A 20,547-nucleotide genomic window follows, 5' to 3' on the forward strand; every position below is an offset into this window, starting at 1 on the left:
AAGGCTGAAGTGGGTGGATCACCTGAGGTTAGGAGTTCAATACCAGCCTGGCCAACATGGTGAAACCCTCTCTCTACTAAAAATACAAAAACATTAGCCGGGCATGGTGGCACATGCCTGTAATTCCAGCTCCTCGGGAGGCTGAGGCAGGAGACTCACTTGAACCCGGGAGGCAGAGGTTGCAGTGAGCTGAGATTGCACCACTTCACTCCAGCCTGGGCAACAGAGTGAGACTCTGTCTCAAACAAACAAACAAAAAAAAACCAAATGATAAGTTAGGGACTGTCATCTGGATGAAGGGTATTTATAAACACCAATATTACCAAGAAAGTGACTTGTTAATTGAGGAGACAGGAAAATCAGAAAGAGGGTAAGGAGAAGAAGATAGATATGGATCTCATTAATGGACAAAATATATCACTGCATTTTTTTTAGGCAATGATGTCAAGAAATAAAGAATTTAAATTTTAGGACTTTACAGCACATGGCATCTGCACTATTAAAATTGAGATGGTTGCCAAGAGCAACTTGACTGTGCTTCAGAGGAAGACCTGATTGGTTAGAGGTATTACCTTTCCAAGTTTACTGCAGGATGGGGTAGGGATGGGTTTGAGGCACTAAGGCAAGGTTGCCCTGAACACTGAAAGGACAGTGCCTTCTGGGAGCAGGAGGAATCCATCCCATCATACACAAACCAGCCACAGGTTTGTCACCATCCAATGCTGTCTATTGCTTGCTTCCCTTGAACACCTTTATGGCCTTTGTTCTCCTTAAACAACGTATTAAGATGAATTATTAGAAAACACTTTTGAGTATTCACTGCCAGTAGACCCCTTCCTCCACATTAGGAGAACAGACCCCAGATCCATAGACCCATGTTTCCTATCTTTTTTTTGAGATAGGGTCTCATTTTGTTGCCCAGGTTGGAGTGCAGTGGTGTGACCGTGGCTTACTGTAGTCTCAACGTCTTGGGCTCACACAATCCTCCCATCCTAACCTCCCTGGGACTACAGGCATACACTACCACACCTGGCTACTTTTTAAGTTTTATTTTTTGTAGAGACAAAGTCTCACTGTGTTTCCCTGGCTAGTCTCAAACTCTGGGGCTCAAGTGATCCCCCCGCCTCAGCCCCCCCAAAGTGCTGGGATTACAGGCATGAGCCAATACACAGGGCCAACATTTCCTATGTTGTTGCTCTGGAATTCTAGGCTCTGCCTCCCTGCTTGTCTCCCAACTCCAGTCATTTCCTGTCTTTGAGTAGAATGTTGCAGCTGGGGTCTCAGGACAATGGAGGAGATCATTCTCTTTCTCTTCCCAAACTCATGCTCTTGCAGCTGCTCTCCTTGAAGGGCTAAGCCACTATAGGGCAGTAAAGACAACACTGCCAAAAGTTTTGGCATTGGCCAAATGGAATTTAACCTCATGGAATGGGCTCTTGAGCTGGGCTCTTATCACTCCCAGATGGGGTTGCCAAATAGAATATACTATGTCCCATGCAATATTTGGTACACACTGATAGTAAAAAATAATCATTTATCTGAAATTCAAATTTGTCTTGGCTTCCTGGTCTTTTCTTTTCTTTTTTTTTTTTTTTTTTTTTTTGAGACAGAGTATTGCTCTGTTGCCCAGGGTGGAGTACAGTGGCGTGATCTTGGTTCACTGCAATCTCTGCTTCCCGGGTTCAAGCAATTCTGCTGCCTCAGCCTCCTGAGTAGCTGGGATTATAGGCGCCCACCAACACAACTAACTTTTGTATTTTTAGTAGAGGCAGGGTTTCACCATGTTGGCCAGGCTGGTCTTGAACTCCTGACTTCAAGTGATCTGGCTGCCTTGGTCTCCCAAGTGCTGGGATTCCAGGTGTGAGCCACTGCACGGGGCCAAGCATCCTGTGTTTTTGTTTGCTGAAACTGCCAACCATACCCAGACTCCTCTGACCTTGGGTCATTTGCCATAGGTCCCCTGCTGTGGCTGGAAGAGCCCTCCAGAGGTCACCTGATGTTGCCCTCTGCTTCCAGGAAGCCCACCCCAAACTTCTTTCAGGACACATGGTTAACAGAGTGTTTTCCCGTGAAGACCTTCTGGCACCCTACCTGTCTTGACCATACTAACGTGCAGAATTAAAGAGATTTTACTTTGATAATTAAGGGTCAGCCCTACCCAAATCTTCCAAAGAATCCATAATTGTTTTTCCCAGTAGAACTGGGGCCCTTCATTCCTGGGAACTTGAACACTGGAACCTCACAGCCTCTCTCCAGGCACTCATTTAATTATAGACAGGTTGTAATTTGTTGGGTTGGGAGATAGCCAGCTTGGGTTATGGTGGTGGTTGTTTTTGTGTTGTGTGTGGTGAGCATTGGGTATATGTTTGGAGCAGAAGGTGGGAGACAGTGTGGAAAGTGGGTGTGACTTCCTCTCCAGGCTCATTAGTACCCTCATATATAAACACCTGGTTTCATAACACTTGAGGTTACTGGAATAAGATTAGATACTCGACATTTGTGGGAAGCAGAGCTCTGCGGAGTATACTCAGCCTGACCCCCAGAGGGGTGACATGCCTCTGTTTTAGTTGTTGACTGGGGTTGAACAGGAAGTCAGCTTTCAATAGGGTTATGATTTTAGATGACTAAATATTTTGGGAAAGAACCCAAAATATTGTCTTGGCTGGCAGGTCCTGGTCTCTAAGAATGCAAAAAATGTCATTAGGTTCACAGCCCTCAGGAATGTAAATATCTGAACCAGGGTAACAGACACAAATACTTACAGTGGCTAAGGAAGCAAGTAAGTTAGTGAAAACAGCTGGATATAAAAAGATCAGTTACAATGGTAGCTGATATTTACTGAGCACTTATTCTGTGCCAGGCATTGTTCTGAGTTTTTAAGATATATTTAATTTAATTATTCCTCATAACAAGTTTCTTTTAAAGTCAGTGCTATTACTATCTTCATTTTAAAGATGGAGAAACAGGAAACAGACATTCAGAAAGGTTAAGTAATTTTCCAAAGATCATGTATCAAAGTCAAGCGATAAGTCAGGATTCAAACCCAGGGAGTCTGGCTCTAGCGTCCACAGGAGCACAGACACACCAACAAATCACACTGCCTTCCTCTAGGAGAGAGAAGGGAGAGTGGTGCGGATTCTGGTAAACTAGAAAATACGCATTCCAAGTAAAAGGAGCAGCTCCTCCTCAGCTCTAGCTAGCTGCTGCCCTGCAGGAATATAGGTGTCAGTGTTTCTAAATCTTTGGATTTCCTTCCCTCCCCTTCCTTCCTTCCTTCCTTCCTTCCTTCCTTCCTTCCTTCCTTCCTTCCTTCCTTCCTTCCTTCCTTCCTTCCTTCCTTCCTTCCTCCTCCCTCCCTCCCTCCCTCCCTCCTTCCTTCCGTTCCCTCCCTCCCTCCTTCCTTCCGTTCCCTCCCTCCTTCCCTCCCTCCTTCTCTTTCTCTCTTTCTTTCTTTTGAGATAGGCTCTCCCTCTGTCATCCAGGCTGGAGAGTGGTGGCACGATCATGGCTCACTATGGCCTTGACCTCCCAGGCTCAAACGATCCTCCCAGCTTAGCCTCCTGAGTAGCTGGGACTACAGGCATATGCCACAATGCCTGGCTAATTAAAAAAAACAATTTTGTAGAGTCAGGGCCTCACTATGTTACCCAGGCTGGTCTTGAACTTCTGGACTCAAGCTATCCTCCTGCCTCGGCCTCCCAAGTGCTGGCATTATAGGCATGAGCCACTGTGCCTGGCCTGGATTTTCTTTTTAAAGAGACTAATATGAAATTTTCAGGGGAGAATATCCTGATTATTCAATATGGCCAATAAAATCAATTTTTTATTTTTTATTTTATTTTATTTTTTGAGATGGAATTTTGCTCTGTTACCCAGGCTGGAGTGCAATGGTGTGATCTCAGTTCACTGCAACCTCCACCTCCCAGGTTCAAGTGATTCTTGTGCTTCAGCCTCCTGAGTAGCTGGGATTACAGGTGCCCGCCACCATGCCAGGCTAATTTTTGTAGTTTTCATAGAGATGGGGTTTCACCATGTTGGCCAGGCTGGTCTCAAACTCCTGACCTCAGGTGCTCTGCCCTCCTTGGCCTCCCAAAGTACTAGGATTACAGGTGTGAACCACCACACCCAGCTTTTTATTTTTAAATTTTTTAAAAAAACTTTTATTTTAGCTTTAGGCGTACATGTGTGGGTTTGTTCTGTAGATAAATTGTGAGTCACGGGGGTCTGGTGTACCTATTATTTTGTCACCCAGGTAATAAGCATAGTGACTCATAGATAGTTTTTTGATTCCCACCCTCCTCCCGGCCTCCACCCTCTAGTAGATTCCAGTGTCTGTTGGTCTCTTCTTTGTGTTTAATTTTTAAAATAAACACTTGGGTGAACCCCCACACAAAGGTGTGGCTGGGTTCCGTCTAGGGGTTACCAGGTCTAGACTTCTGATTTGAGTCACTCAGCACAGATTATTGCTGTCCTAATGATTGTCTCTGTAAAAAAATTAATTTTTGAAAACTGTCCTATTTCCTTCAAGGACCTTAATTACTTTGTCAAGAACACCTTATTCATAGCCAGTTCAAGTGATTCCTGCTTCATTCACAACCATCTGCTCTGTGCTTCTTCCTCACAGAGTGTCCCAAGGGCCCTGACATCCTGGTGGTCCTGCTGTCAGTGATGGGGGCCATTCTGCTCATTGGCCTTGCCACTCTGCTCATCTGGAAGCTCCTCATCACCATCCACGACCGAAAAGAGTTTGCTAAATTTGAGGAAGAACGCGCCAGAGCAAAATGGGACACAGTAAGAGATTGGGCTGGGCTTTTTCTAAAAAGTCATTGGTCTGAGGCCCTTATGTGGAAGCAACAGATGCTTTGGGTGGTCAGGTTCAGCCAGCACCATCGTCTTTCCGTTATCCTCTGTTCTGGAAATGGGGAGAGATGGTCTCACTGTCCCTTTGTCCTTCAGCTTCCTTCAGCCTCTTAGAAATAGTGGCAGGATGTCATTCCACCTCATTCTATTCTTTCTCCTCAAATAAATGGTTACTTCCAGGTTGCGCCTGGTGGCTCGTGCCTGTAATCCCAGCACTTTGGGAGGACATAGTGGGCAGATCACTTGAGCTCAGGAGTTTGAGACCAGCCTGGGCAATATGGTGAAACCCCGTCTCTATTAATAATACAAAAATTAGCCGGGTGTGGTGGTGCACACCTGTAATCCCAGCTATTCGGGAGGCTGAAGCAGAAGAATTGCTTGAACCATTAGGTGGAGGTTATAGTGAGCGGAGATCACACCCTTCTCTGGCTGACAGAGCAGGACTCTGTCTCAAAAAAAATAAATAAAATTAAATAAAATAAAATAAAATAAAATAAAATAAAATAAAATAAAATAAAATAAAAAGTTACTTCCAAATCAGACTTTACTCTTTTATCCTGATTTATTCCAATTAAATAAGCATTTACTGAGAACTTTCTATATACTTAATCTTACTCTATTCTCTTTTGGCTCTTCTTTCACATTTCAACTTTTTTCCTGGACCCTCTAAATGGCTGTTTGACTCCCCAAATGTCCAGGGTTAGGCTGCAAGTTTGTTCCCATTTGATGTTGACCCCAGAGCTTTATACTCAAGGGTCCCAAGAAACTGAGATGTTTCTGTTAGAACAGTGTGGAACATCCTGTACCTATGAGGCCCACAGGAATGTGCTTCTTTCTTTCTTTTTTTTTGGAGACAGAGTCTTGCTCTGTCACCCAGGCTGGAGTGCAACGATCTTGGCTCACTGCAACCTCGGCCTCCCAGGTTCAAGTGATTCTCCTAGCCTCAGCCTCCTGAGTAACTGGGATTACAGGTGCCAGCCACTGCACCCGGCTACTTTTTGTATTTTTAATAGAGACAGGGTTTCACCATGTTGGCCAGGCTGGTCTCGAACTCCTGACCTCATGATCACCTGCCTCAGCCTCCCCAAGTGCTAGGATTCCAGGCGTGAGCCACCACACCTGGCCAAGAATGTGTTTCTTGAAGCCACCATTAAGGACTACTAGACCGTATAGGATTTGTTACTTTCTGTTGGAAAATAGTTTGGGAAACCTAGTGAGGGTCTTTTTCCTGATAACGTGACAGTTTGTGGATAGTGCTTTCTCTTTCTCTCCTCTTCCCTCCCCTCCCCTCTCCTCCCCTTCCTTTTTCCTTTACTTCCCTCCCCTTCCCTTCCTCCCCTCCTCTCCTTTTCTTTCCCTTCCCTTCCCTCCTTCCTTCTTTTTTTGAGACAGGGTCTCATTCTGTCATCCATGCTGGAATGCAATGGTGCCATCATGGCTCAGTGCAGCCTCAATCTCCTGGGCTCAAGTGATCTTCCTACTTTGGCCCCTAAAAGTGCTGGAATTATAGGCATAAACCACCATGCCTGGCCATGGTTAGTACTTGGCCAGATTAGATGAAAACAAATTAATAATTATTTGAGCAAAAGCTTTCCTCTGTGTTCTTAATTCCACCTGCTACATTTCTGTCCTTGTCCACATCTCCCATCACTGTCACAGGGAATGGAAAATAGGAGAAGGGCAAAAGAGAGGGGGACATGGGGGTGAAATAGGAGAAGTTCTATCCCTGAATGCTATGGGATCACTGAAGAGTGCTAGGCTGAATTTAGCTCCTTAGAAATAGTGGCAGGGAACAGGTGTGGTGGCTCACGCCTGTAATTCCAGCACTTTGGGAGGCTGAGGCAGGTGGATCGCTTGAGTTCAGGAGTTTGAGACCAGCCTGGGCAACATGATGAAACCCCATCTCTACAAAAAAATTTAAAAAGTAGCCAGACATGGTGGTGTGTGCTTGTAGTCCCAGCTACTTGGGAGGCTGAGGTGGGAGGATATCTTAAGTCAGGGGAGGTGGAGGTTTCAGTAAGCCGAGATTGTGCCACTGCACTCCAGCCTGGGCAACAAAATGAGACCCTGTCTAAAATAATAATAATAATAATAATAATAATAATAATAATAATAAGAAGAAGAAGAAGAAGAAGAAATGGTGGCAGGATGGCATTCTACCTCATCTCCTCCTGTTATTTCCTATTGATTCCCATGCCAAGAACTAAAGTGTGAGTAAAATGAACATTATTCTGTTTCATCGATGGTGTATTCCAGGGAAGGGTGCCTTGGGAAAACTTCTCAGATGAATTTTAAACATTCAGGGTAGGGAAGGACTGAGGAAGTCACTGTAAGATGCTTTTCTGTTTCCTCCACAGGCCAACAACCCACTGTATAAAGAGGCCACGTCAACCTTCACCAATATCACCTACCGGGGCACTTAATGATAAGCAGTCATCCTCAGATCATTATCAGCCTGTGCCACGATTGCAGTAGTCTCTGCCATCATGTTTACAGAGGACAGTATTTGTGGGGAGGGATTTGGGGCTCAGAGTGGGGTGGGTTGGGAGAATGTCAGTATGTGGAAGTGTGGGTCTGTGTGTGTGTGTGTGTGTGTCTGTGTGTTTGTGTGTGTTGTGTGTGGGAGTGTGTAATTTAAAATTGTGATGTGTCCTGATAAGCCGAGCTCCTTAGCCTTTGTCCCCAGAATGCCTCCTGCAGGGGATTCTTCCTGCTTAGCTTGAGGGTGACTATGGAGCTGAGCAGGTGTTCTTCATTACCTCAGTGAGAAGCCAGCTTTCCTCATCAGGCCATTGTCCCTGAAGAGAAGGGCAGGGCTGAGACCTCTCATTTCAGAGGAAGGGACGCCAAACCTTGGCTCTACCCTGAGTTCATAAGTTTATGGTTCTTGGGCCTGACTCTCAGCAGCTATAGTAGGAACTGCTGTGCTTGGCAGCCCAGGTCATCTGTACTTCTGCCTCCTTTCCCCTCCCTCAGGCCGAAGGAGGAGTTAGGGAGAGCTGAACTATCAGAGCTGCCTGTGCCTTTTGCCATCCCCTCAACCCAGCTATGGTTCTCTCGCAAGGGAAGTCCTTGCAACCTAATTCTTTGACCTGTTGGGAGTGAGGATGTCTGGGCCACTCAGGGTCATTCACGGCCTGGGGGATGTACCAGCATCTCCCAGTTCATAATCACAACCCTTCAGATTTGCCTTATTGTCAGCTCTACTCTGGAGGTTTGTTTAGAAGAAGTGTGTCACCCTTAGGCCAGCACCATCTCTTTACCTCCTAATTCCACACCCTCACTGCTGTAGACATTTGCTATGAGCTGGGGATGTCTCTCATGACCAAATGCTTTTCCTCAAAGGGAGAGAGTGCTATTGTAGAGCCAGAGGTCTGGCCCTACACTTCCGGCCTTCTGTCCCTCGTTCATAGCACCTCCACATACCCAGCCCTGTGCCTTCGTGTGCTGTATCCACCCATGGGGCTGATTGTATTTACCTACTACCTCTTGGCTGCCTTGTGAAGGAATTATTCCCATGAGTTGGCTGGGAATAAGTGCCAGGATGGAATGATGGGTCAGTTGTACCAGCATGTGTGGCCTGTTCTTCTATGGGTTGGACAACCTCATTTTAACTCAGTCTTTAATCTGAGAGGCCACAGTGCAATTTTATTTTATTTTTCTCATGATGAGGTTTTCTTAACCTAAAGGAATATGTATATAAACATGCTTGCATTATGTTTGTAAATTTATATGATGGCAAAGAAGGAGAGCATAGGAAGCCACAAAGACTTGGGCAGGGTACAGACACTCCCACTTGGCATCATCCACAGCAAGTCACTGGCCAGTGGCTGGATCTGTGAGGGGCTCTCTCATGATAGCAGGCTATAGGGATAGATGTATGGACACATTGGACCCTTCCTGAGGAGGAGGGACTGTTCTTTTGTCTCAGAAAAGCAGTGGCTCCATTGGTGTTGACATACATCCAACATTAAAAGCCACCCCCAAATGCCCAAGAGAAAAAGAAAGCCTTATCAACAGTTGTTCCATGAGCAGAAAACAGGAGTTCTGATCTCAGTGTTGCAGCTAAATAATCTTTAACTCTAATTAAGGCAAGTCACTTTCTTCTTCATAAGGCTGTTTTCTAGTTTGAGAAATGGGTTTTGAGCAGCCAGTCTTGAAGGTCTCTTTCAGTATCAACATTCTAAGATGCTGGGACTTACTGTGGCATCAAATGTGTGATCAAGATTCTATGGGATATTGATACTGTGTGTGTTTTTAATTGGGAGATCTGAGAGACCTGGCTTTGGCAAGAGCAGATGTCATTCCATATCACCTTTCTCAATGAAAGTCTCATTCTATCCTCTCTCCAAACCCCTTTTCCAACATTTGTTGATAGTTACATCTCTCCTGATGTAGCACTTAAGCTTCATTTAGCTATTATTTCTTTCTTCACTTTGCACACATTTGCAGCCACATATTAGGGAAGAGGAATCCATAAGTAGCTGAAATATCTATTCTGTATTCTTGTGTTAACATTGAGAATAAGCCTTGGAATTGGATATGGGGCAATGACTGAGCCTTGTCTCACCCATGGATTACTCCTTACTGTAGGGAATGGGAATGTGGTAGAGGCATAAATAGGGTACGGGGAGGGATAGTCATGGATCCAAGAAGTCTAGAACTTAGTTATCACCTTCAGCTACTAAGACAGAGTCCATGAGAATGTTAATGGGACATTTTCTTTAGATAACATGTTTTATATGAATAAACTGTATCAAAGCGGGGAAGAAAATGTATTTAAAGGGTGAATCAAATCAGGAATCTTGCCTGAGCCACTGGAATGAAGTTCACAGGTCTTGAAGACCAGTACTATTTGTCAATATGTGGGGATAACCTGTAGCTGCATTCATGAGGTAGCAAATAGCAGTTTTGGCCTGTGGGGTGAACAGTTAAACAGTGTTCTGGCATCAGATAATATAGCACAAAGGGATTGTGTCTAGCTCTTTTGGAGAAAATTTATGTCTAGTCCCAGGATCTGTGGACAACAATGGGAAACTGAATATTCCTGACAAGTTGCCATATTAGGAGTCAGTTCTTTACTTCTCTGATATTCCTAGGTCATCCATGAATTTTTTTTTTTTTTTCTAAATTTGAGACGAAGCCTTGCTCTTGTTGCCTAGGCTGGAATGCAATGGTACGATCTCAACTCACTGCAACCTCTGCCTCTCGGGTTCAAGCGATTCTCCTGCCTCAGCCTCCCCAGTAGCTGGGATTACAGGCACCTGCCACCATGACTGGCTAATTTTTGTAGTTTTAGTAGAGACGGGGTTTCCCCATGTTGGCCAGTCTGGTCTCGAACTCCTGACCTCAGGCGATCTGCCCTCCTCCGCCTCCCAAAGTGCTGGGCTTACAGGCATGCGCCACCGTGCCCAGCTGGTCATCCATGATTTTAATGTGTGGGTCCAAAGGCCTCTTTTTCTTTGTTAAGTATTCCTGGTTGAAATTTCTTAAGTGCCTTCCTGACTTCCTAACCTTACCTTCTCTGTTTGGGTTTGTACAACAGTGAATTAAATGTACTTTCCAAAAAGGATTAGCCTAAGGCTGCCCAGTGCTTCCTGTGTTGTTATTTCTGTTTCCTTTGGATGAAAAGAATAAGTGTCATTGACTCAGAAATGATTATTTTAGAACAAGCATATTTCCAAATGTAACAGAATGATGACTACTATGGGTATTGAAGCTAGTTTCAGAATCCAGAGCTTCTCTTTATATATATATATATATATATATTTTTGAGACGGAGTCTCGCTCTGTCACCCAGGCTGGAGTGCAGTGGGCGTGATCTCGGCTCACTGCAACCTCTGCCTCCTGGGCTCAGGAGATTCTCCTGCCTCAGCCTCCCGAGTAGCTGGGATTACAGGTGCCTGGCAAATTTTTGGGATTACCACCATGCCTGGCAAATTTTGCGTTTTTATTTATTTATTTTTGAGATGGAGTCTTGCTCTGTTGCCCAGGCTGGAGGGCAGTAGTGTGATTCCTGCTCACTGCAACATCTGCCTCTGGGGCTCAAGCGATTCTCCCGCCTAAGCCTCCTGAGTAGCTGGGATTACAGGCGTGCACCACCACATCCAGCTAATGTTTGTATTTTTACTAGAGACGGGGTTTCACCATGTTGGCCAGGATAGTCACGAATTCCTGACCTCAACTGATCCGCCAGCCTCGGCTTCCCAAAGTGCTGGGATTATAGGTGTGAGCCACCAGGCCCAGCATTCTTTAGGCTTAATATTTTTTAAATGAGTAGGTTATTACTGTTCTAAGAGTTTGGGGTTTTTTTTTTTTTTTTAATTGGGTATTATTTAGGAACTTGTGCAACCTCAAAAGAACAGACTGCCAGTGTAGCCTAGATTTTGTTTGTAGGAAGCATAAATGGATAAAATAATAGCTTAATGGCAAATTATTTACAGGACCATTTAAATGCCTAAATTTGATCTAAGGCAGTGGTTGTCAAAGTGTGGTCCCAAGACCAGCAACATCATTATCAGCTAGAAACTTGTTAGGAATGAAAATTGACAGGCCCCCACCCCACAGCTGCTGAATCAGAAAATCTGGGAGCGGGGACCCATGATCTGGTTTAAGAAGCCTTCCAGGTGATTCTAATTCATGCTCAAGTTTAAGAACAACTGATTTAAGGAGTCACATATTTAGCCTTCTGGTCTAGAAAAAACTTTATAGTAAGGCAGCTCAGTTACTGTATACAGTTAATGGCAAACCTTGACTGACATACTCAGAAGATGAAATATCCACCCACACAAAATGAAAATCTACTTTGACCCATTTTCCAGGTTAAATGATCTTGGGCGTCTTGGTTTCACTCATGACCACAAATTCCCATGAAAAACTGAAAGAATAGAATCCTGGGGAAAAACTAACAGAATACTTTTTATGTGTACCAAGACGCAAGCAAGGAAATATGCTTACAGAATTTATTCACAGCCGAGATGGGATCAAAATCTTAATTATTAACATTATCATCCTATAGGATGCTAGAATAATACTTAGAATTTGTTACTTTACTTTTGGCTATTTAAAATTTATTGAGCATCAACAGTGTGGGATTGAAGTACTTTATAGAACACTGATAACATAATCTTTGTCTTCAAGTCTTTTTTTTTTTAATTTTTTTTTTTTTTTTTTTTTTTTGCAGACAGGGTCTCATTTTGTTGCCAGAGTGCAGTGGCACCATCATAGCCACTGCAGCCTTGACCTCCCAAGCTCAAGTGATTCTCCTGTCTTGGCCTCCCAAAGTGTTGGGACTACAGGCACATGGCACCATACTCGGCTAATTAAAAACATATTTTTTGTAGAGATGAGGTCTCACTATATTGCCCAGGCTGGTCTCAAACTCCTGGGCTCAAGCAATCCTTCCACCTTGACCTCCCAAAGTACTGGAATTACAAGCATGAGCTACCGTGCCTGGCCTGAGTCTTAAATTCCTAACATAATGTACATTTTTTGAGCATAATACAATACATGACATCATTAAGAGATTACATGAACATAGACTGAGACCTTTTATGGTGAAATCTTGTGAGATTCACTATGTTTTATTTATGTCTTGGTAATTGCTGACTAAATGTCTGGATGAAAATAGAGGATCTTATGTAAAATGAGATGAAAAGCTATATGTCAAGCCACATTTGTAATCCTTTAACGCTTGGCTTTGATAGTCCAAACTCTATAGTAACAGAGCCATCTAATGATCACTGGGAGCAATTACAAGCAGATTGCCTGGGAATTACTCAATTTTCACAATGATATAATGGAACCATAACGTATGCTCTGCAAATAAGCCATTTAAAAATCATTACTATTTGGTTTTATAAAACAATATATTTATGGAAGTATCTATTCCTAATTTGTTTTAGTTTGATTAAAACATGCAAGGAGGCAGTCTTAGAAGCTTGTGATTAGGGTTAAGTATATCATTACATAAAAATTAAAAAATCCAGTTAATGTGGCTACCTAAGAATGGTTTGCATGTGAAAAGAAAATGAAGAGGTCAGGAACATGACTGCCTTCTTTGAGGCTGCTAATGTTATAATAAAGCCCCTCCAACACCTTGCATAAAGGAAACACTTTCATCCGCTATGTATTTTCTGACACACCCAAGATTGCTCACAGAAAGCACTGTTTAGAACATTTTGGAGCCTTTAAACAAAATGTCCATTGTAAATTATTCTTTAGCAGTGACCCCAATAAGAACTTGTGAGGAAAAAGTTTCACAATTGATTTCATTTTAGTATAGTAATTGGATTTTCCAATGACTCATACAGAATTGGCATGATTCTTTGGAGAGATCACAGTGATGATGTGTAACTATCACTTTGGTGGCCAATGGAAATACTTCGTTAAGAAATTGGAAAAAAATGGTGATGGGTGTGTGCTGGACTTTGCTTTTCCTGACCCTTACACTCACCATTGTGACAGAGATTGCTGATTGTGTCCAGTATGTTTTCTCCTTCTCACATAATATTAGAACTTCTGCTGTTTAGTTGGGCACATGGTTGCCCAGATTAAATATTATTCTCTTATTATTAATAAGCAAATTTAGTAAAGTTGCTGGATACAAAGTTAGCACGCAAAAATCTTGTAGCTACATGTGCCATGTCCATCTCATAGACAATGAGATGTAAACGAAAGAGGTGTATGCAACTTCCAATAATGCTGTTTAAGGGAAGGAACATGCTTTTCTCCATTTCCTTCATTTTGTAGGCTGGAATGCAGAGTTAATACCTAGAAGTTAAGTGGCTCTCATAGCTCAATATGTTACCTTGGGGATTGTATTATTTTATTTATTTATTTATTTATTTATTTATTTATTTATTTATTTTGAGGCGGAGTCTCGCTCTGTCGCCCGGACTGGAGTGCAGTGGCCGGATCTCAGCTCACTGCAAGCTCCGCCTCCCGGGTTTGCGCTATTCTCCCACCTCAGCCTCCCAGGTAGCTGGGACTACAGGCGCCCGCCACCTCGCCCGGCTAGTTTTTTTGTATTTTTAGTAGAGACGGGGTTCCACTGTGTTAGCCAGGATGGTCTCGATCTCCTGACCTCGTGATATTTATTTATTTTTTTAAGGCGGTGAGGTCTTGCTATGTTGCCCAGGTTGGACTTGAACTCCTGAGTTCAAGCAATGCTCCCACCTCAACCTCCCCAAGTAGCTGGGACTACAGGTGCATGCCACCATGCCCAGTGGGGATTGTATTAGTTACCTGTTGCTGCTTAAGAAATTACTCCACAATTTAGTAGCTTAAAACAACAACATTATCTTGCTGTTTCTGTGGTCAGGAATTTAGGAATGGCTTCGCTGGGTGGTTCTGGCTCAGAGACTCTCATGAGGTTGGATTCAAACTGTTGGCCAGGGCTGTAGTCAGCTGAAGGCTAAAAAGGGCTGGAGAATCCTTTTCTAAGATGGCTTACTCACATGGCTGTTGGCAGGAGGCATCAATTCCATGCTGGCTATTGGCAATAGGCCTTAGTTCCTCACCACTTGGACATCACTATAGGACTGCTTGAGTGTCCGCATGACTTGTCAGCTAGTTTCTCCCAGAGGGAGAATAGGGAGGAAGCCACAATTTTTTTTATGACTTAGTTTTGTAAGTGTCACACCATAATTTCTGCCATAAACTATTCATTAGAAGTAGCTCACTAAATCCAGCCAACATTCAAGAGGAGAGGAATAGATGCCACCTCTTGAAGGGAGGAGCATTGTGTACAGAATCATTTCCCCCCAAAGACAGCCACATCCCCATCTCCAGAACCTGTGAATATGTTACCTTACATGGAACAAACAACTTTGTTGACGTAATTAATGATCTTTAGATGAGGCAATCATCCTGGATTATCTGGGGAGGCTCAATGTAATCGCAAGTGTCCTTACAAGAGGGGGTCAGGCTGGGCGTGGTCGCTCATGCCTGTAATCCCAGGACTTTGGGAGGCTGAGGTGGTTGGATCACTTGAGGCCATGAGTTTGAGACCAGCCTGGCCAACATGGCGAAACCCTGTCTCTACTAAAAACAAAAAAAAAATTAGCTGGGCGTGGTGGCACGCACCTGTAATCCCAACTACTTGCGAGGTCCAGGCATGAGAATCACTTGAACCCAGGAGGCAAAGGTTACAGTGAGCCAAGATTGCACCACAACACTCCAGCCTGGATGGCAGAGTAATACTCTGTCTCAAAATAAATAAATAAATAAATAAAAATAAAAATAAAAGAGGGAGTTAGGAAGGCCACAGTGAGAGTGAATGGAAGTGGGTCAGACTGATATGGCCATAAGTCAAGGCTGTATACAGCCCACAGAAGTTGGAAAAGGCAAAGAATGGATTCTCCTCCACAGCCTCAATAAGGAATGTAGCCTTTGATTTTAACGCTGTAAGGCTCATTTTGTACTTCTGGCCTCCAGAAATTTGGGATAATAAATTTGTGCTATTTAAGCCACTAAGTTTGTGGTAATTTGTTACCACAGCATAGGAAATTAATACAAATATCAAAGTGTTTGTGGACATATTTTAAGACTACCCCAGGCCACCCTCTGATAACAAATTATTTATAGTTCTCTCACATGCAAAATAAACTTACCCCTTCTAAGGCCCCAGAGTGTTATCCCATTATGGCATCAATTCAAAGTTCAGAATCTTATCCTCTATATCAGGGAAGATGAGACTTCTTGGTTGTAATTCCTTAAATATAGCTACTCAGGTACATGCCTTTCAATCTGAAGTTCTGCAAACAAAAAGAAAAAGGTCATATGCTCCTTTCCCCACAGCAACCGATGTAAAATGGCAGGGGCAGAGAGATAACTGCTACAGACACTCCTGTACCAACAGGTGGAAAACAAGGTGCACAGAAGTCACTGGTTCATAGCAATTCTGAAATCCATTTGAGTATAGGTTTGTAGTTCTACATTCAAAGTCTGGGAATAACTCCCTATGGCTTTTCGTTCCATCCTCTGGGCTGTTGGTTTTATCCTCTAAGTCATCCTTTTTCTGTGTGAAAGGGAGATGTGTTTGGACATAAATAGTTTTCTTAGCCTGCTTCCTGTTTGTAGAAATGTGTTTGTAGAAAGGGTCCAAAGACCCCTTTCTTTTTTGTACTCTCTTTCAGGTCAAGCTGACAGTATTTCTGACAATACAATTCTCTTAAAACGATTTTTGAATCTACTGTGAATCTTACTGGGTTTTAGTCCAGGAGACAAAAGTTATGGCAGCAAATACCTTTGAGATACATCTTTTTCTACCTTGGGCTTCTGCTGAAGGACAAAGATCTTAAGTTTCTTAGAAGTCCTATTGTTTGAATGAGAGGACCTGTGAGCCATATTCTTAAAATCTTTTTTTCTGAGACGGAGTCACCCAGGCTGGAGTGCAGTGGCGAGATCTTGGGTCACCACAATCTCTGCCTTCTGGGTTCAAGCAATTCTCCTGCCTCAGCCTCCCAAGTAGCTGGTATTACAGGCACCTGCCACTACGCTCAGCTAATTTTTGTTTGTGTTTTTGTAGAGATGAGGTTTCACCATGTTGGCCAGGCTGGTCTCCAACTCCTGACCTCAGGTGATCCACTCGCCTTGGCCTCTCAAAGTGTTGGGATTACAGGCGTGAGCCACTGCACCCAGCCACTCTTAAAATCTTTAGGGGGTCTTTTGCCTGATTGAACAGTACTCTGAGGTACCACCCGTAAACACAACAGGCATGGGGAGTGGGAAAGTGGGGGATGGAGGGTGGATTGAGGGGTATTTACAAAAATAAAAGACATGGTCTCAGCACTCAGATGTTTCAGAATCTTTGGGGAGACAAACTATATACATTTAAAAAGCACTAAAGAATTACAGGTCATATCCCTAATGAGTATAGATACAAAAATCCTCAACAAAATACTAGCATACTGACTTCAACAATACATTCAAAGAATAATTCACCATGATCAAGTGGGATTTATCCCTGGGATGCAAAGATGGTTCAACATATGGGAATCTATAAATGTGATATACCACATACACAAAAATCATATGATCATTTCAATAGATACCTAAAAAGCATTTGACAAAATTAAACATCTTTTCATGATGAAAATTCTCAACAAATTAGGTACAGAAGAAATGTACCTCAACACAATAAAGGTCACATATGACAAGCCTACAGCTAACATTCTCAACAGTGAAACGTTGAAGGCATTTCCTTTAAGATCAGGAACAAGAAAAGGATGCCCACTCTCACCACTTTTTTTTTTTTTTAACATAGCACTGGAAGTTCTAGTCAGAATAATTAAGCAAGAGAAATAAAAGGCATCTTAATAGGAAAGGAAGTGTTGGAATTTTCTTTGTCGACAATATGATCTTATATATAGAAAACCCAAAAGACTCCACCAAAAAAAAAAAAAAAAAAAAAAACTGTTAGAACTAATACATTCAGTAAATTGCTGTACACAGTCAACACACAAAAATCAGCAACATTTCAGCAACAACAAATCCAAAAAAGAAATGAAGAAAATAATTCTACTTACATGAGCAAAAACCAAAACTGAAACAAAAAAGGTGTAAATTTAACCAAGAAAGTGAAAGATCTTTACACTAAAAACTAAAAAACACGGATGAAAGAAATTAGAAAAAACTCAAATAAACTAAAAGACATCCCATGTTCTTGGATTGGAATAATTAATATAATTAAAATGCCCATGCTACTCAAAGCAATTTATAGATTCAATACAATTCCTATCAAAATTCCAGAGTTATTTTTCATGGAAATAAAAAAATCCTAAAATTCATAATGGAACCGTAAAAGATCCCAAATAACCAAAGCAATCTTGAGCAAAAAGAACAAAGCTGGGCCAGGCATGGTGGCTCATGCCTGTAATCCCAGTACTTTGGGAGGCCGAGGTGGGCAGATCATGAGGTCAGGAGTTCAAGACCAGCCTGGCCAACATGGTAAAAAACTCCATCTCTACTAATAATACAAAAAAAATTAGCTAGGCATGGTGGTGCACACCTCTAGTCCCAGCTACTTGGGAGGCTGAGGCAGGAGAATCACTTGAACCCAGGAGGCAGAGGTTGCAGTGAGCTGAGATTGTGCCACTGCACTCCAGCCTGAGAGACAGAGCCAGACTCCATCTCAAAAAAAAAAAAAAAAAAAAAAAAAGAACCAAAGCTGAAGGCATCACAGTACCTGACTTTAAAATAAACAACAAAGTTATAATAATCAAAACAGCATGATATTCCATAAAAACAGATACATTGGCCAATATAACATACTAGAGAGTCCAGAATTTACAGACAATTGAATTTTGATAAGGAGCCAAGAACACTCAATGTGGAAAGGAATCTCTTTGATAAACACTGTTGGGAAACCATATATCCATGTGTAGAAAAATGAAATTGGACCCTTATCTCACACCATACACAAAAGTCAAAGTGGATTAAAGACTTACATGTAAGACTGGAACTACTAGAAGAAAACATAGGGGGAAAGCTACTAGAAGAAAAAATAGAAGAAAGCCACTAGAAGAAAACATAGGGGGAAAGCTCCACTACATTGGTCTGGGCATTTTTTTTGGACATGACCTCAAAAACACAGGTGAGAAAATAAAAAATAAACACATAGGATTACATGAAACTAAAAACTTCTGCACATCAAAGGAAACAGTTAACAGAGTGAAGAGACAACCCACTGAATGGGAGAAAATATTTACAAATCATACATCTGACAAGGGGTTAATATCCAAGATATACAAGAAACTCAGTAGCAAGAAAGCAAATAACCTAATTTTAAAAATAGGCAAATAATCTGAACAGACTTTTTTTTTGTTTTTAATTTTTTTTTGTAGAGATGAGGCCTCACTATGTTGCCCATGCTGGTCTCAGACTCTTGGGCTGGAGCAGTTTTCCTACCTTGGCCTCCCAAAGTGCTGAGATTATGGGTGTGAGCCACCATGCCAGCCTGACACAGCCATTCTTAAAAGAAGACATACAAATGGCCAACAGGTTTGTGGAAAAAAACCAAAAAAACTATTATTAGGGAAATGCAAAATAAAATTACAATATCACCTCACACCTGTTAGCGTGGCTATTCAGCTGGGTGTGGTGGCTCACACCTATAATCTCAGTACTTTGGGAAGCTGAGGTGCGCAGATTACTTGAGGGTCAGGAGTTTGAGACCAGCCTGGCCAAAATGGTGAAACCCCATCTCTACTAAAAATACAGAAATTAGCCAAGTGTGGTGGCACATGCTTGTAATCCAAGCTACTTGGGAGGCTGAGGCAGGAAGATAGCTTGAACCCAGGAATAGAGGTTGCAGTGATCTGAGATTGTGCCACTGCACTCCAGCCTGGGCAACAGAGTGACTCTTTAAAAAAAAAAAAAAGGTTATTATCAAAATGATGAAAAATAATGTGTTGGTGAGGATGTGGAGAAAACTTTTACACTGTTGGTATTATTACAGCCATTATGGAAAACTATATGGAGGTTTCCCAAAAAATTAAAAATAGAACTATCATATGACCCAGCGACACTATTTCTGGATATATATTGAATAACTGAAATCAGTATATCAAAGACTTATTTGCACTTCCATGTTCATTTCAGCATTATGCACAATCGCTGAGATAATGGAATCAACCTGTGTCCATCAATGGATGAATGGATAAAGAAAATGTGGTAAACATATACAATGGATACTATTCAGCCTTAAAAAAGAATTTCTGTCATTTGTGACAACATGAATGAACTTGGAGGACATACTAAGTGAAAAAAGCCAGGCACAGAAAGACACATACCACATGATCTCACTTATATCTGGAATCTTAAAACGTCAAACTCATATAAGTAGATAGTAGAATAGTGCTTAGAGGCTGGGAAGGGATGGGGCGGGTTGGAGATGGAGGATGGGGAGATGCTGTTCAAAGGGTACAAGGTTCAGTCAGACAAAAGCAGCAAGTTTCTGAGATCTATTGCATAGTGTGCTGACTATAGCTAATAATAATATATCGTATATCTCAAAACTGCTAAGAGTAAATTTCAAATGTCTCACCATAAAAAACGTTAAATGAGGTGATGGGTATGTTAAGCTTGACTTAGTCATTTCATATTATATACATATATTAAAATACCACATTGTACGCCATTAAATATTTACAATTATGATTTGTCTATATATTTAATAAAAATCAAAATAAAATATTAAAGAATGCCTACAAAGCAAGGTTTAAGATATAAATGAACACAGTAGTATCACGCAAGGGATTTAACATTTATTGAGCACTACGTATATAGTTTTGAACTCCCACAACCCTGGAAGAATGAGAAAATCGAGACTCAGCATAAATATTTTGCCCAACTGCATACAATAAATACATAGGAAAAACAAACACACAGAATAAAACCAAACCCACCAAATTATCTCTCTCAAAAGGTAACGACAGTCTCCTGAAAGGCAACCCGAGACAAATTTCAGCAAAGCCGTGGGACACACGGCCTTCGAGCTGCTGTTCATTATTGACTAGCAGAAGCCAGGAAGGATGGAATGTTTTAGAAGAAAGGAGTCGGGGGTCGGGGTGTTCAAAGGATGGACTAGAGATAAAATTGAACTGGGGTCAGACATTGGCGGGATAGCGCACCGGGGAATGAACAGCGATTAGGGAAGAGTGGCGAGCGGGTGGCAAGGACGGA

The 20,547-nt window shown here is 42.2% G+C and overlaps 1 protein-coding gene and 1 long non-coding RNA gene across 3 annotated transcripts in view; one reads left to right on the plus strand and one right to left on the minus strand.

Moving 5' to 3' along the window:
- Positions 1-10,423, plus strand: part of ITGB3 (integrin subunit beta 3) — a 61,182-nt gene extending 50,759 nt beyond the window's left edge. For both annotated transcript variants that reach the window (XM_010363525.2, XM_010363526.2), the window contains exons 14-15: positions 4,625-4,791; positions 7,218-10,423. In XM_010363525.2, coding sequence (XP_010361827.1) covers positions 4,625-4,791; positions 7,218-7,283 — 233 coding nt within the window. In that variant the 3' untranslated portion in view covers positions 7,284-10,423. The remainder of the gene's footprint in view (positions 1-4,624; positions 4,792-7,217) is intronic.
- LOC104662515 lies at positions 434-20,526 on the minus strand. The gene is made up of 3 exons (XR_748003.1): positions 20,450-20,526; positions 15,474-15,617; positions 434-769 (listed from the first exon to the last, which is right to left on the minus strand). It is a non-coding gene; the product is annotated as an uncharacterized LOC104662515 (long non-coding RNA).
- Between the last annotated feature and the right edge of the window lie 21 nt (positions 20,527-20,547).

Source organism: Rhinopithecus roxellana, chromosome 19 (assembly GCF_007565055.1).
Source record: "Rhinopithecus roxellana isolate Shanxi Qingling chromosome 19, ASM756505v1, whole genome shotgun sequence".
NCBI classification, from domain to species: Eukaryota; Metazoa; Chordata; class Mammalia; order Primates; family Cercopithecidae; genus Rhinopithecus; species Rhinopithecus roxellana.